The sequence below is a fragment of the Schistocerca cancellata genome, chromosome 2, assembly GCF_023864275.1.
Source record: "Schistocerca cancellata isolate TAMUIC-IGC-003103 chromosome 2, iqSchCanc2.1, whole genome shotgun sequence".
In the NCBI taxonomy this organism is placed as follows: domain Eukaryota; kingdom Metazoa; phylum Arthropoda; class Insecta; order Orthoptera; family Acrididae; genus Schistocerca; species Schistocerca cancellata.
The window spans coordinates 277,619,154-277,637,009 of NC_064627.1; the positions used below are offsets into that span (position 1 = coordinate 277,619,154).

Here is a 17,856-nt window from a genome sequence, read left to right on the forward strand (position 1 = left end):
GAACACCTGTACCTAACTAGTTTTTCTGCATGCTGAGCCACTTATAAATGTACTTATAGTTGGTTCAACTGCCAACTAATCACTGTTTCGAGCTGGGGTTTGCATGAAAGTTGAGCCACAGGTGTCCCACGCACAGGCTCCGTAGATATGACATTAACTTTCATTGAGTAGAGCTCTGAACTGGAATGCGACTGCCGCCTGGCACAACTTTGTTTTAGGCAGATGGATGGAAGTGGCCCCGCTTGCCACAAGAGAAACACTTAGCTTTCCTGCTTGGACAATGTTGACAGTCATGTGTGCTGAAGCGCTGTGGACAAGACTTCATAGCATTAGTTTGGAAAGTGGTGTGTGCGTGGTGTTACTTACTGTAGGTAAACCTGGCTTTGCATGACACATGACCTGCAATTGATGAGGAGACTAATTGCATTGTGCACTGTTAACTACCAAAATGGGTGGAGCCTGAAAGTCAGTTTCTGCCACATCTAAATTGTCCTGTGAATCTATAATGGACATACAGTTCCCATATTAGGATTAGGTAACTTCAAAATTGTTGTGCAAATGTGGCATCACAAGAATTTTGGGTAATAGCATCATGAAGTGTAGCATTTCTGTATAAAAGTCCACAAGAACACTTCGGTTTGCAATGTCTGGTAAGACCCTGTACTTTGTTTGATTGGTCAACTTGCTACCTTAACCGAAAGAACCTTCAATCTGCAGCTGTGACATACACGTGAGATTCAAAGTGTGTGTTTAATCATTCCATAGCTGACTCATAAATAACATCCTCTGGGCAAGAATCCGGGAATAATTTAAGACAGAAATGACAAACTTCGGTATCAGTATTAGCAGAGAGAGAGAGAGAGAGAGAGAGAGAGGTAGACACACTGCATAGACAGCATGCGCAGTGCTTTGTCCACTGGCACTTGTTGACACACACACACACACACACACACACACACAAAGAAATAGCTCCATGAAGCTCTATGATACAAGACTTGTGGTGAAATAAAGAATACACACACACCACAACCACAACAAGGTATTGAGGAGGACAGAGAGGGCATGGTGTACCACTTCTGCAGAAGCTCGGGCTTGTGGCCCACTGGCCCTGAACCCAAGATCCTCTAGAGATGCCCAGAGGCCAGTTGTAGTCACTCCAGAGATGCCCCCAGTTGGATAGTACAAGTTTAAGCTCTAGCAGCATGAGGTATAGCATTGGCCCATAGACAAGGAGCTAGATGCAGATGAGGCTGGATGGCCCATGTTGGGCCATCAGCTGATGTGGAATATGCCTTGGTGTGGCAGCAGTTGAAGCTAGTGTACTGCTAGTACTGTGCTGTGAGTATTTGTGGTAAAGTTTTCCAGCTTTGCTATGACTGGGCCCCTCCTTTGATCATGTAGGGGCAGAGGAGGTCTGATGCCAGCCTGAGGTAATACTGTGGCACCATGACACTTCAGTATATTCCAGCCTTGACATCAAAATGTGACAGGCAGCTGCCTGGCCCACCAAGCCATGGGTTGTGAAGTCTGTTTGGCGTGCTGTTGGTGCAGCATATAATTCTTTTATGACATTCTTTACTTATATAGTGCTTTTATGATTATTTATATCCATTCTGTAATTATTGGTTATACAAGTATAAAACTGTATACAATTTGGTTTATCATCTACATTTTTATATGAAAAAATTGAGATATTTTATTGCTAAGAACAATGAAGTACCCAATACTTGTGAATTTGATCCTATTTTTTGCAACTATGAAAAATAATTTCAAGGAGTACCAAAAACTTCTTATTAGTGTCCAAAAATGTTCTCTGCTTGAATGCGTAACTAAATGTCTAATTCCTGCAAAGACAACATTTAAAATCAATACATGTATATGTATTGGATGGCCACTTAAAGTAGTAAATGTCTTTTCGTATTTGGGAAGCAAAGTAACAGATGATGGACAAAGTAGGGAGGATATAAAATGTAGGCTGGCAATGGGAAGAAAAGCATTTCTGAAGAAGATAAATTTGTTAACATCGAGTATAGATTTAAGTGTCAGGAAGTTCTTTCTGAAGGTATTTGTTTGGAGTGTAGCTATATATGGATGTGAAATATGGATGATAAACTTTTTAAACAAGAACAGAATAGAAGCTTTTGAAATGTGGTGCTACAGAAGAATGCTGAAGATTTGATGTGCTGATTAACAGAACTGTTGCCATAAAAAGTGCTAAAACTGTAACTATAAAAACAAGTGGACATGAAATAATACACTACACTGTTGTGCTTTCATGTTGTTCTGATGGTACTAAACTTAATCCAGCGATCATTTTCAAGCACAAAACAGTGCCAATACCTTCTGAAATACCACTAGGAGTTGTTCATGTATGTGACAATAGTTGGATGGAAGGGGCTGGTAAGAAACCATGAATTAACAGTGTGTGGAAGAGGAGGAAAGGCACTTTATTGAAGAAGAGTTCTCTTCTTGTGCTAGTTCAGTTTAGTAGTCATTCAAAAAATTCTGGAAAGAGAAACTGAGACAGGGAAATACAGATCTTGCTGTTATTCTGGAGGACTTACGTCACTTTATTTATTTACACATCAAGTTCCATATGACCAAATTGAGGAGCAAATCTCCAAGGTCATGGAACTTGTCAGTACATGAAATTACAACATAAAAGTAATAACAGATAAAAATAAAATCTTAATGAACCTGCAAAAAGTCAATCCATAAGTTTAAATAAACACAATCAACAATGCAACAAGAATCACCTTAATTTTTCAAGGAACTCCTCTACTGAATTGGAGGAGAGACCCATGAGGAAGCTCTTCAGTTTCGATTTGAAAGTGCATGGATTACTGCTAAGATTTTGAATTCAAGTGGAAGCCTATTGGTAATGGAAGCAGCATTATATTGCACACCTTTCTGCACAAGAGTGAAGGAAGTCCGATCCAAATGCAGTTTTGATTTCTGCAGAGTATTAACTGAGTGGAAACTGCTTATTCTTGGGAATAAGCTAACATTGTTAACAAGAAATGACGGTAAGGAATATACAGGGCTATTACAAATGATTGAAGCGATTTCATAAATTCACTGTAGCTCCATTCATTGACATATGGTCACGACACACTACAGATACGTAGAAAAACTCATAAAGTTTTGTTCGGCTGAAGTCGCACTTCAGGTTTCTGCCGTCAGAGCGCTCGAGAGCGCAGTGAGACAAAATGGTGACAGGAGCCGAGAAAGCGTATGTCGTGCTTGAAATGCACTCACATCAGTCAGTCATAACAGTGCAACGACACTTCAGGACGAAGTTCAACAAAGATCCACCAACTGCTAACTCCATTCGGCGATTGTATGCGCAGTTTAAAGCTTCTGGATGCCTCTGTAAGGGGAAATCAACGGGTCGGCCTGCAGTGAGCGAAGAAACGGTTGAACGCGTGCGGGCAAGTTTCACGCGTAGCCCGCGGAAAATTGGCTCATGCCACAACTGGAGACTGACAGCACCGACTTCATCTTTCAACAGGATGGTGCTCCACTGTACTTACATCATGATGTTCGGCATTTCTTAAACAGGAGATTGGAAAACCGATGGATCGGTCGTGGTGGAGATCATGATCAGCAATTCATGTCATGGCCTCCACACTCTCCCGACTTAACCCCATGCGATTTCTTTCTGTGGGGTTATGTGAAAGATTCAGTGTTTAAACCTCCTCTACCAAGAAACGTGCCAGAACTGCGAGCTCGCATCAACGATGCTTTCGAACTCATTGATGGGGACATGCTGCGCCGAGTGTGGGAGGAACTTGATTATCGGCTTGATGTCTGCCGAATCACTAAAGGGGCACATATCGAACATTTGTGAATGCCTAAAAAAACTTTTTGAGTTTTTGTATGTGTGTGCAAAGTATTGTGAAAATATCTCAAATTATAAAGTTATTGTAGAGCTGTGAAATCGCTTCAATCATTTGTAATAACCCTGTATATGTATACACTGAGAGGCCAATGTCAAATTACCCAGACTAGTGAACAGGGGTCGACAAGAGGTTCACGAACTTACACCACTTATTGCCCGAACCACCCATTTCTGAACCAAAAATATCCTTTTAGAATTCGAAGAGTTACCCCAAAATACAATACCATACAACATAAGCAAATGAAAATAAGCAAAGTAGACTAATTTTTGTGTTGAATGACCACTTACTTCAAATATTGTTCAAATAGTAATAATGGCAGCATTAAGTCTTTGAACAAGATCCTGAACGTGGGCTTTCCATGACTGTTTACTATCTGTCTGAACACCTAGAAATTTGAACTGTTCAGTTTCACTAATCATAAGCCCATTCTGTGAAATTACAATGTTGATTTTTGTTGAATAGTGTGTTACAAACTGTATAAAACTGAGTCTTACTGTGATTTAGCATTAGTTTATTTTCTACAAGCCAAGAAGTTATGTCATGAACTGCACTCTTTGAAACAGAGACAATGTTGCAACCAACATCCTTTATACCAAGCTAGTGTCATCAGCAAACAGAAATATTTTAGAGTTACACATAAAACTAGAGGGCTTAACATTTACGAGGGCAGTTCAATAAGTAATGCAAAACTTTTTTTTTTCTGAAACAGGGGTTGTTTCATTCAGCATTGAAATACACCAGGTTATTCCCCAATCTTTTAGCTACACAACACTATTTTTCAACGTAATATCCATTCAATGCTACGGCCTTACGCCACCTTGAAATGAGGGCCTGTATGCCTGCACGGTACCATTCCACTGGTCGATGTCGGAGCCAACATCGTACTGCATCAATAACTTCTTCATCATCCGCGTAGTGCCTCCCACGGATTGCGTCTTTCATTGGGTCAAACATATGGAAATCCGACGGTGCGAGATCGGGGCTGTAGGGTGCATGAGGAAGAACAGTCCACTGAAGTTTTGTGAGCTCCTCTCAGGTGCGAAGACTTCTGTGAGGTCTTGCGTTGTCATGAAGAAGGAGAAGTTCGTTCAGATTTTTGTGCCTACGAACACGCTGAAGTCGTTTCTTCAATTTCTGAAGAGTAGCACAATACACTTCAGAGTTGATCGTTTGACCATGGGGAAGGACATCGAACAGAATAACCCCTTCAGCGTCCCAGAAGACTGTAACCATGACTTTACCGGCTGAGGGTATGGCTTTAAACTTTTTCTTGGTAGGGGAGTGGGTGTGGCGCCACTCCATTGATTGCCGTTTTGTTTCAGGTTCGAAGTGATGAACCCATGTTTCATCGCCTGTAACAATCTTTGACAAGAAATTGTCACCCTCAGCCACATGACGAGCAAGCAATTCCGCACAGATGGTTCTCCTTTGCTCTTTATGGTGTTCGGTTAGACAATGAGGGACCCAGCGGGAACAAACCTTTGAATATCCCAACTGGTGAACAATTGTGACAGCACTACCAACAGAGATGTCAAGTTGAACACTGAGTTGTTTGATGGTGATCCGTCGATCATTTCGAACGAGTGTGTTCGCACGCTCCGCCATTGCAGGAGTTACAGCTGTGCACGGCCGGCCCGCACGCGGGAGATCAGACAGTCTTGCTTGACCTTACGGCGATGATGACACACGCTTTGCCCAACGACTCACAGTGCTTTTGTCCACTGCCAGATCACCGTAGACATTCTGCAAGCGCCTATGAATATCTGAGATGCCCTGGTTTTCCGCCAAAAGAAACTCGATCACTGCCCGTTATTTGCAACGCACATCCGTTACAGACGCCATTTTAACAGCTCTGTACAGCGCTGTCATCTGTCGGAAGTCAATGAAACTATACGAGACGAAGCGGGAATGTTTGAAAATATTCCAAAAGAAATTTCCGGTTTTTTCAACCAAAATTGGCTGAGAAAAAAAATGTGTTGCATTACTTATTGAACTGCCCTCGTACATGAATAAGGAACAGGAGTAACCCCAACACAGATCTCTGGGGCATCCCCCATATGACTGTACCCCACTCAGACCCCACATCACACTCATTCTCAGCACTGTGAATACGGACCTTTTGCTGTCTGTTGCTAAAGTATGAGGAGGGAGGTCAACTGTTGCGTGAATGTAGGGGGGAGGGGGGGGGGCACTGATGGTCCAATGTGCTAGAGTAGATGTGTGATGCAGCCAAGACCAGGAAATAAGCATAAGTGAAGGAAGGTCCAGGAATAAATATATTGGTGGGAGTGTGTGGGACATAGAGTGAAACTACTGTTGTCTGTGCAGGCACTTTACTACGTGTTGTAAGCCAGCGAGCCTATTGCTACAAGGTGACTCAGAGTTAGTGCATCACAGGGTGCATGATAAGTAGGCATAAAGTATGTATGGATCATGAGGTGTCAAAATTACTAACACTGCACAGCATTCTAAGTGGGCATGACCACTTACAAACTGTCTGTCTAAGTGAGTGGCCACCGCCAAACTGTGACCAAGAGACTGCTGGACCATGCAGTTGCTGAGCATGCTACATAACATGGTGTGCTAGACTTCAGTGACTGCTTCACAGACTGTGCCAGCTAGATTTTTCCCACCAGCACCAACGTTTCTGAATTGCCCTTGAGGGAATTCTCCCTAGAACGTATCGTTCATTCCTGTAACACTCGGCTGCTCCAACCTCCACTAGTCTGTCTCCATATGCATCTGTATCCTTCCCTACTCCCATTCCAGCCTCAGACATGCCTGATTCCTCCAGTGCACCTGTGTAGTCCTTTCCTCTTCTCTGCTTTTATCCTCTTTTTCTCCCCCTAGCACAGTCCGCTAAGGGTACATGAGCTGCCCACCATTCTATGCCTGCCATATCCCTGCGTACATCAATAGACAGCATCTCGCCTCATCCCCAACCTGCCATGTTCACCCTCTGTGCTGCACACCTACTCCATACCACCATACTGCTCACTGCATGCGTGCCTCAGTACGTGGAGATGATGGTGGCGGTTCGAGTACTATTATTAATCTGTAATACAGTGTGATAGTGACAACAGCTTGTGAAACGAATATATAAACATCAGCTTCCTGGCGTAGTCCATCTATTAGACATGCAATTTATATTTTAGGCCAAGCTTCTAAAATAAGTAAAGCTGCCATCAGTCTGAAGATTGTATTGAACACCACAGTGCTTTAACAAGTATGTTCCTGTTCGAGGTGGTACACCATTGCCTTCCTCCTATCCCTGAACTGACTTAACTGGCCAGTTATAGGAGGACCTACAGATTAACATGGATTCTAAATCACAGGGCAACTTGGCATTTTTTCACATCAGTAAACATTACCGAAGTTGAATGAAGTATTGAGTGATACATTAAAATCCTAGAATTGACCAGGGATTAAACACAAAACGTTAGTATTTTTAGTCTGGCACTTTACCATTAGGCACCGAGCTGAAACCCCATTCATCTGTGACAGTAAAATTGAGACATATGCATCACATATGCTTATATATCTTATAAGATGCCTTCTCTAAATTGGAGGGGGAGTTCCCACAGTTGTCCAGAAATTACTTCATTATTTTATTTATTTATTATCATGCCAGAAGTACAAAGTATGTTATCAACAAAAGGAAATTGATCATTGATTTCAGTTAATACAATGGTTGACCAGAAATTGGCCATGTTGAGTGCATTCGGTGTCGCCCTCATCAGGTCTCTCATGGTGCATGTGGCTGGAGATGAAAATGTTGTATGAGATGGTTGTTAGTTTGCACAGCATCACACTTGCAAAAAATTGACTCCACAGGAAGGCCCCACTTGCGTAGTTTGGTCTTATATCTTGTGGTATTAGAGTATAATTTGTTGAGAGGCTTCCTTGTTGTCCACTTCCCTGAGGGACCAGGAGGGAGTTCTTCATTCAAAACTGTCCACTTCTCCAAATGTTGTCATTTACCCCACCTTTCTGCGATCCTTGCTTTTTGTGGTGTTCCTGTGGGAGCTTCAGTAGTTGCCAAGAAGCTCTTTCATGGTTTCAGCAGAGGATCTTCTGCCTGATGGCCTTATAAAGGTTGGGCTTCTGTACTTGTAATCTTGCTTGCCTCCCATCTAGCAGCTACCTTGCTTCTAAATTTTAGGAGGGGCTATGCCAGCAAGACAGTGGAGTTTATCTATGGGTGGAGATCTTAAACAACCCATGACAATGCAAAAAGTCTCATTAAGCCCCACATCTATGTTTCTGGTATGGCAGGACTTGTACCATGCTGAAAATGCATATTCAGCACTGGACTGACACAGTGCTAGCGCGCTAGTTCTCACGACGTATAGGTGAGCTCCCCAAGTGGTACCAGTCAGTTTCTGCACTATCTTGTTTCTGGCATATGCCGCCTGTTCCATGTTTAGGCAGTGTTTTGTACATGTAAACGTATGGTCTAGAATCACTCCCAGCTATTTCGGAGCTGGAGAGAGTTAAAGACCAGTTTACTCCCAGATGATTTGAAAAGTTGTAGCTGCTTGCTTGTTCCTGAGGTTGAATACACAGGTCTAAGTTTTGGCAGGATTCGGCTTCAGTTTATTTTCATTATAGTAGATGGTTAATTCTTCCAGGGGTTTAGGCAACATTTGTTTCATCTTTGAAAAACAGTCAGCCTGAGCAGTTATTACACAAACATCAGCACACAAAAAAATCTCTGGGTTCCGTCAGACAGTGGTTGATTGTTATTGTAGATGTTGAATAACAATGGTGCAAGCACACTGCCTTATGGTAACCCATTCGCCTGTGTCCTCCATCTGCTTCTTTGTCCCTAAAATTCTACAAAGAATGTCCGGGACAACACAGCAGTAACTATGTAATGACTACTTCATTGTGGAAGAGCCTGCACAGATTATTGTTATTGTTATTATTATTATTATTATTATTATTATTATTAGTGGGAAAGGTCAGATACAAAGCACTGGCGGTTCAGAAGTAAGGAGTCCAACAGTCAAGTGAAACCAAAACAATAAGTATAATGCAGCAGTTTTAATTTGGTCGATTGTAGGTGGGTGTGCAGGGTGTGGATGAAGCAAGTGTCACTAGAGAAGGAGTGGTGCAGAGAAAGCATGTTTTGTAAGGAGTGTCTGCCCTCAATGTGGATAGACAGCTTTCTTTTCTGGTAAGGTGTTGTAGGTAGTACTCACAATGCAGTGAGAGTTGCTCCATCATTCTATAAAAAAGATTGTTAGAAATAAGCAGTAACAGCTGTTACACCGACTCATTAGTTCAAGGTTTAATAAAACGTACAAAAATTAAATATCACTTATATTTCATAATTTTAAAAACAAATGTTTGCAAAGAAAATACTTATTGATTTTAATGTTTAGTTAGTAGTGGGAGGGGAAAGGGAAGGGGAATGTTACTAGAAAATATCTGATTACATTTAGGGGTAATGGACCCAGAAATGCTGCTTATCACTGTGCTAGAGAGATCATGAAAAAATTAGGGAACTTGAAAGTGGTAACTATTCTGAAAACAACAGTATTCAGCTAAAGTACTAAAATCTTGTGTTATCTGACAGTGTCCCTCTTAGTTACCTTTGTAACCAGCCCATGAGTCGAGGTGCATTTCTTGAAAAACTGAAATATGCATTAGTAACACCCAATTCTAAAAGTATAGGTAATCAAATTGTAGGTTCTGGATTATGAATTGTACCTTGTCTGTCAATATGTATGTAGTGACTATATTAGCCGGAAAGTTACACTCGCCTGGTAATCTTCTGTCACCAGAACAAGGAGACATTAATCTTCTTCACTTATTGTAAGTGTTTTTTCGCCTAATTGATGATGTAAATTAAAGCAAAGGGGTCGGGGGGAACCTAAAGATCAGTAATAGTCAGTGATTGAAATTAACTTCAGGCATATTACAGAATAAGACACAAATGTAAGGCAGTCCTGTGAAAATGTTTTATTGAGTCCACTCACAATTCTAATTAACTTGGCTAGCTGCTGCCTGCTGTAGGAGAAGTAATAAACTTTAAGTACCCCAAGACACAATAGAAAGTAAACAAGAATGTATCCAGTCACTAGAGAGAGTGAGAACAGTTAAATCAAGATGCATTAAGAAAAGGTGGGACTCTTAACCATGTATTCTGAAATATTATCACAGAGACAATGACAGAAAGGTGAAGCCTATGGCATTGATATCGGTGGAATCACGATGGCGGATGCTTGCAGAGCAATCGGCATGATTGAACTTTAACAACCAATGTAGTTGTTGCAAGTGTATTATTGCAAAAGATGCAAATCAAACTGGACTGCCTTAATACAAGGCTATTTCCAAGGTAATGGGAGACAATGCTTGTGTATCGAAGTGGCACCAACTTGCACACTAGTGCTATCTACATTGTGGTCATATCCAAGATCTGCAATTGAAAAGGCTCTGAGAGTGTTGTCTCTGCACTTTTGTAAACTCAGGCACCACATCATAGTATGCATCTGAGGATAAAAAGAGGTTTCTGAAGACAACATGATGGGGTGGAAGTGGAACTGTTGTTGCTGCATCAGACCATATGGTGGCTCAATGTGTTGGGTGTACAGTTGGGAGATCTGTCTTGGTGCCAATTCTCAGAAGAGTTTGTGCCCCCTTACACCGGCATGTCTCCAGCTTAAATTCAGAGTTAATGGTGCTGAGTTTTGCTGATCCTCACCATATTGTGTACTTTCTAAGTTAATAGTTTCTAAGTTAAATGATGATTGTGGAAATTAATTCGCTTCACAATTTACTGCTGCTGCATGTGGGCAAGCTGATGTCCATTGGCGTGAGAAAATTAACTCCTATTACATAAAATGATTGATGTAGTATAAAGACTTCTTAATTAATTGGCAGTCAGCTCTGTGATAACAGTCAGTGAACTTGAAATTTTGCAAGTAACTTGAATCTGTGATTGAAATTATGAAATTAATTTTATTCAGCTCTCTTTCTTTTTGTTAGGAACTGGACTGTGTGTCTTTTGTGGCTGTGCCTTCTGTGTTGTAGGCTTCTGAAAAGTCTTTGCATTTCATTGTGTATCCTCTGTTCCCAAAAATACTGAAAAGGTTACTTTCAAGTTAAGAATAAAGTGTCCATAATTCAGCCACAATTTAACAGCTGTTCAGATAAGCTTCCTTGAGGATTTCTCTACTGTGAAAGCATTATATCACCCTTCATAGTCAGTTACGTGAGACCAAATAAGAAAAATAACCTTGTTCACATTTTCCTTGATCACGCCAAGGACTTTGATTAAGTAGATTATGAATCTTGTTAGGAACTAAGATGGTTTGGTGTTAAGGCCGTTTCATTTGGCTTGGATGGAGTATAACCATAAAAATAGGGAACAGAGGGTCACATTACCAAATGATACAACAGGAATAAGACAACATTCAAAGTGGAGAAACCCTTATTATGATCCCCTGTGGCAAGATGGTGGCCAAGTCGAAAGTGTATCATGTGTCTCCACGAAAAAAATGTAAATTTCAGTAGTAAAAGGAAAACATGTGCATGTTGTAAGAATGAAATACTGAATGAATGGATATCCAGTCTACAGTTTACAATCAACGCTCAAAAGGTGGAAATAAGTAAAATACAATCTGAAAAATGTGAGACGCTAATGAAGAAAGGAGACTTGGTCTCGAGAAAATGGAAGATAATGACTGAAGAAAGTTGTACTCAGAGGGTAAAAGATCTGAAACACAGTGAAAATTTAGTGCAAAAAAAAAAATCTTTTGAAGTGCTTTCTGCCATGGATTCAGTCAACATGTCGGAAATGGTTCAAAAGTTGGAAAACAAAGTAGGCAAACCGTTGCTCGTTGTAAGTAGGTCAACAGTGAAAATACTGCATCAGGAGATATTCTAAAAACTCCGAAAATAAGTGTGCACACCTACACTACCACAGACTTCAGTGCAACAAAGGAAACTGCGTTAAAAAACGCATCTCCAGTGAAACTGCAAACTGAAGAACATTTAGAATATGTGCGGCAAAAAAAACAACACTAGTCAGGTGAGAAGAAGAACCTTAAATCCTGCAGTTACAAAAAGTGTGAAACACACATGGCCGTGAAATTTCTGCAATGTTGATGAGAACATGTAGTTTCAAGGCACCTGGTTTCATAAAGCCAGGGGCCCCATTGAGTGAAATAACGAACCTAACAACATCAACTGATGTAGCTAGTTTGAATAAAGATGATTTCGCTGAGTTAATAGGGGATCAAACGATGTCTATAGAAATGAGACATACAAGGTTATTACAGAAATGAGAAAATGTTTAAATAATTTAACCACACAAATGTACTCATTGTGAACATCCCACATCGTCATGATTTACCACCCTGGTTGTGTGTGAACTGCAAAATTAATGTTGCAAACGAGTGTATCACTGAAATATGCACTCACTTTAAGAATATCGATGTTGTAGGTATAAACAGATTGGAACGAAGGTTCCATACAGTCCATGGACTTCATTTAAATACGCCAGGAAAGAAATTACTAACACTACAATTTTTAATCTCTTACTGGCGAAGGAAAACTGGGAAAGCATGCCACTCAGAACAATGTTGATAGCATCTACATGAGTTTTCGGAGCATCTTTCTTCACTATTTTAATGTAGCATTTTCAAAAGTAGTAAAATCAGTAAAACCTAACAATAATAAGCAATGGGTAACTAAAGGCATAAAAATTTCCAGTGAGAGAAACGGATTTCTGCAGTACTGTTGTAAGAAATATAGAGTAACCCAAGAATTTGCAGATTATTCGAAAGAATCTATGGTAGATTAGTCAAAGAGGCAAAAATTATGTGGAAAGACAATTTGATAAGAAACTCATCTAACAAAATGCGATCCACATGGAAAGTTATAAAGAAAGAAACTTGTAGTTCAGCTCCAAAGAAAAAGAATGTATCATTAACACTAGAAGGCTCAAATGTCACAGACTCAAATTCAGTTGTGGATAAATTCAGTGAATACTTCACTTCACTAGCTGAAGACCTTATTCAAGTACATTGTCAAGGACCAGTCCCAAGTTTCTCCAGCAAGTCAGTGATCTTGACTGCTTCTATGTATGTTTATGAAACAAACCCGAATGAAATTATAAGTCAAATTTAATCATTAAGCAATAAAATGTCAAGTAGTCTTGATGAAGTGCTCACCACATAGCAAACCCCTTTGCAAAAATTTACAACCTCTCTTTAAAAACTGGTGTATTTCCAGATATTTTTAAAATAGCAGAAGTATCACCACTGCTAAAAAAAAGATTCTTCTGAAAAAATATCAAACTACTGACCCATGTCACAGTTAAGTTCCTTCTCAAAAATTCTAGAAAAACTCTTCTGTGACAGACTTTTAAGTTTCACAAATAAATATGCACCTCTTACAGTAGAACAAAATGGTTTTAGAAAGTCTAAATCTACACAGACAGCAATTTTCAAATTCTTAGACTGCATTTTAAAACCCCTTACCAACATAAATTAGCTGCAGGTATTTTTCTAGATCTATCAAAAGCCTTTGATGTCCTGGAGCATAACATTCTGGTCGAAAGATTAGAAAGACGAGGAGTCAGAGGTGTAACACACAGCTGGTTGTGTTCATACCTAGAAAACTGCAGGCAGAAGTATCACTTCAGTATGAATTCAACAAAATGAATAAAACAAGAAACAGCTCCTTTCTTTCTAGTGAATTACCAATAAAATATGGTGTACTGCAGGACTCAATCTTAGGTCCACTACTCTTCTTGATTTATGTGGGCGACTTAGCTGAATATATGAGCCCCGCAAAAACTATCCTGTTTGCTGATGACACCAGTGTATTGCTCACTGGATCCAGTCCAGAAACTTTGCAGTCCACAGCAGAAAGTTCTATGAAAAGACTTCCTGAGTGGTTCACAAAAAACAGACTCATTATAAATACTGAAAAAACTGTGTGTGTCAATTTTCATTTAATTCCTTCAACTAATCAAATGTCTATTCAAGCACAATTAAAAAATGATCCCCTAGAAAATGTAAATGTTACAAAATTTTTGGGTCTATGGGTTTAGAAAGACTTAAAGTGGGACACACATATAAATAACTTGTCTAGGTAAAGTATCATCTGTGTGCTATGACCTAAGAATTTTAAAGGCTACATCAAGTAAAACAATAGTACTGCAGGCATACTATGCTAAATGTTCCAAGTTTATTAATTTATGAAACTATCTTGTTCACTAGGGACTATCTCCTGAAAACAGGTAAACTGCTACAGAACAAACATGTACACAACTATAGTACCAGAGGGAAATCAAATAGACATCAAAAATATCACAGAACAACCAGCTATCAGAGGAGCATAATTAACATTGGTGTAATACTACACAATAAGATACCAGAGGAAATAAAAAAATGCTACTCATCCAATATTTAAAGCTAAATTAAAGGCATTTCTAGTAAAGCTCTGTTTCTATTCTGTCAGAGAATTTCTGAATAGGGAGCAAAATTAATTGTAATAGGTACCCATTTTTAATTTGCCTACTATTTTCTAATACTATGTATTATTGTAACTTATCTTTGACCTGTCCAATATCAATTGTACAATTTGTGCTGTATGATAAAACTGGACCAATAAAAAATCAAATCGAATCAAATTTAGTATGTGACCTGCTCCTGTTTTGTCACCTATACAAATGTTATTGGAGAACATAAAAAACTGTAACGCAAGTTATTATTTATCAGAACAACAGTGGAATGCACTCACAACTGGTTCTCAGCTAACAGATAGTAGCTTAATCTTACAAAATGTTGTGTTATGAAATTCCAAACAAATAACTTTCTTGTACCAGAATTAGAACTAAAGGGGCACAACACTAAAGAAGGCTCTATGTCTGAAGTTTCTCAGTTCCATCTGCTGTGTACTTGAAAGCTCTCTGTTGTGGTGACCTGCATACAGGATTGCTGTCGTACTTTGTATACTTTCACAAAGTACTGTCCTGTGGCATAATCTTTAGAGGTGGTTGTTTTTCTGTGTGACCATAAGCATAGAGCAATTGATTTTACAATCTTTTGAGTGACTTGGGTTTACTTTTCATCCAGGGTTCTTTATTACCACAGTTAGATTGATTATCATTCTTTCTTTCTTTCTTTCTCTGTTTAGTTTCAGACACAGGGAATGTTTGATATCCAGATTTTACTGTGACTGCTCTTTTTAGAAAAGAACATAACCTTTGCCCCCCCTCCCTCCCTCTCTCTCTCTCTCTCTCTCTCTCTCTCTCTCTCTCTCTCTCTTCTCTCTTTCTTTGTGTTTTTCAAAACTTTGGAAGCATAATGTGGCCAAGTGGCATAATTGTTATATGGTTAGATGTCTGGATTTACCTAGTGAACCTGTCAGCTTTTTTGATAATATTCAGGTAATGTAAACTATAGTGAAAATGCATTGAGAGAAATTTTTGTTGAAGAATAGCTTAATGAACTTTGCCATTGATTGAATTCCTCTTTTCTTTTCAGTAATAGTTGAGGAAGCAGCGGAAGTGCTGGAGTCCCATGTTGTTGTCTCTTTGACAAAGGACTGTGAACATCTTATTCTCATAGGTGTGTATGAGTACTGTTCAGTTTTTTGACTGTTTCTGATAGTTCAGGTAGATTATTGTGTGGAGAATAGCTTCTTACTGTTTATATTGTAGCTTATGGTTATTCAGTGATGATTTCATTGAACAGATCACCAGAATATTTCATATACTGTTGTGTAATCTAAATTCCTCAGATTTGTTGGAAATGGATTTTGTTAAAAGCAATGACTGTGTGTAATTGATTATTTCTAAGGTATCTTTGATCTCGATGAAAAACTATTACTTTTCAGGTGATCACAAACAACTGCGACCTTCAACTGCAGTCTATGAGCTAGGAAAAAAATTTAATTTTGACATTTCATTGTTTGAAAGGATGCTGCGGAATGGGATGCATTATGATTGTTTAGAAGTTCAGCACAGGATGAGACCAGATATAGCAAACCTTATCACACCAACAATTTATCCAACATTAAGAAGTGCTCCATCTGTTTTTCATTATAAAAACGTGAAAGGTGTCACAAAAAACCTTTTTTTCATTGACCACAGATTTCATGAAGAAGAGGTAAGTGATATAAGTATGGTAAGATAAAGTTCTTGTAGAATGTAAGTAATATAGCAGGGAACATAACAACACGCCATATAATACAGGTTTTGACTTGTCAACTTGCACTTAATATAGACTGAAAACTAGCTTTTGGACAAATCCTAAACACGTATGGCTGCCTGACCCAGCACAATACAGGTGTGTGTGTGTGTGTGTGTGTGTGTGTGTGTGTGTCTTTTTTTTTTTTTTTTTTTTTCGTGTATTATACAAATTATAAATTGACCTAAAGACTTTCATTAAACTAAAAAATTAAAACATGTGGCATATATGCAAATGGAAGTCTGATACTTCCCTGTGCTGTTTACATGCAAGGAATAAAACACATTGCTACATTTCAGGTCTTATGAAATTGTGAGACCTTTTTTTCTGTTAAAAGTTGAAGAGACAGAAAAGAAAAAAAATACTTAACTCAAATAGATTAGTGAAGGAATATGTATAGAAAGATTTTCCTGAATTACTTTAAGTGAATGCTTTGTTGGTCCCTTGTACCACGCCATAACCTATTTGTTTTATGTAGTTTTACGACAGAGTTTCTTCTCTACCCTTTATGACATCATTCTGAATAAAATATTTAACTTTGTGTCAGAAGTTTCTGTAATTAGCATGATTAATGTTCCCAAACTGTTTTTAAACAAAATCAGTGTATTCTCAATGCATTGCTCAAAAAATTCAGAGCATCGATTGAGATTATTTTTGCAAAATAAATGAATAACATTGTTGTAAACTTATGAGACAGAATTGCTGGTCAGTTACATAACTTGAAAAGAAATGTCAGTACTGCCAATAGGTGCACATAAAAGTGTGTACACTATCCTAGGTTTTAGAACTAACTGTGACTGGCCCTCCTAAATTCTTCACACCTAACATAGATACCCATAACATGGTCATTCAGTGGAGTTGGATTGGTTGTTAGTGTCACCTGTTTTTGGTGAGTGAATTCAACTTCATACCACATTGGAAGTGTTAGCGAAGCAAGTGTACACGACCTCAGCGATCACCTTTTGTAATGTATATTTACCTCGAGGCAGGCCACTTACATACAGTGAGTTGACCACTTTAATGCAACAACTGTGCCTCCCTTATCTCGTACTTGGGGACTGCAATGCACACCATCTTCTGTAGGAGAGTACCACTTTGACAGGGGCCTTCTCATTAACCAGCTTCTTACAGACCATGATCAATGTGTATTCCTATCCACACCAGTGCCACCCATGACATCTTTTCAGCTATTTACGTTACGATCTCTTTGCCTAATCTCTTGGCTTCACTACACTGGTTACTATATGATGATCTTCAGGACAGTGAGCACATTTTGGTGATCCTGTGACTTCCTTGCCACTGCCTGATAGACCGATTACCATGTTGGTTGCTTGAGATACCCAAATAGCAGTTGTATGTATCTGCCATTAGCTTCCCCACCTCTCTGGCCATCTGCTGACGGCTGCGCCGGTGCCGTTCTGCCCATGCGGGCAATTGCTGACGGTACGCCACATTTTAACGTCCTGTCCAAATTTTAATACACTGCGCATTGATCTTGGCCTGCCAAGTACTCTGGATGAAAATTTTAGTGGATGACCCAGGAGCAGCTGCTCGCGTTCTTCGTTCTATCCACTTGACAAACCTGTCTAAGGACATTTGATTATGCTGTTTTCGTTTAATCCCTTGTCTGTTAATGTGCCTTTTATAGTGTTGTCCTTTTTAGTTGCTGTTTTAACATTGTGCCTCACAGTGCATTCATAATTTAGTCTGGGCGCCAATGACCACTGTAGTTGTGCACCCTAAAA

At 39.4% G+C, this 17,856-nt stretch overlaps 1 protein-coding gene across 1 annotated transcript in view; it reads left to right on the forward strand.

Annotated features, from left to right (window-relative positions):
* The window catches only part of LOC126161613 (NFX1-type zinc finger-containing protein 1-like), a 392,892-nt gene that overhangs the window by 137,081 nt on the left and 237,955 nt on the right, over positions 1-17,856 (forward strand). Inside the window, exons 4-5 of the mRNA XM_049917568.1 lie at positions 15,407-15,490; positions 15,759-16,030. Coding sequence (XP_049773525.1) covers positions 15,407-15,490; positions 15,759-16,030 — 356 coding nt within the window. The remainder of the gene's footprint in view (positions 1-15,406; positions 15,491-15,758; positions 16,031-17,856) is intronic.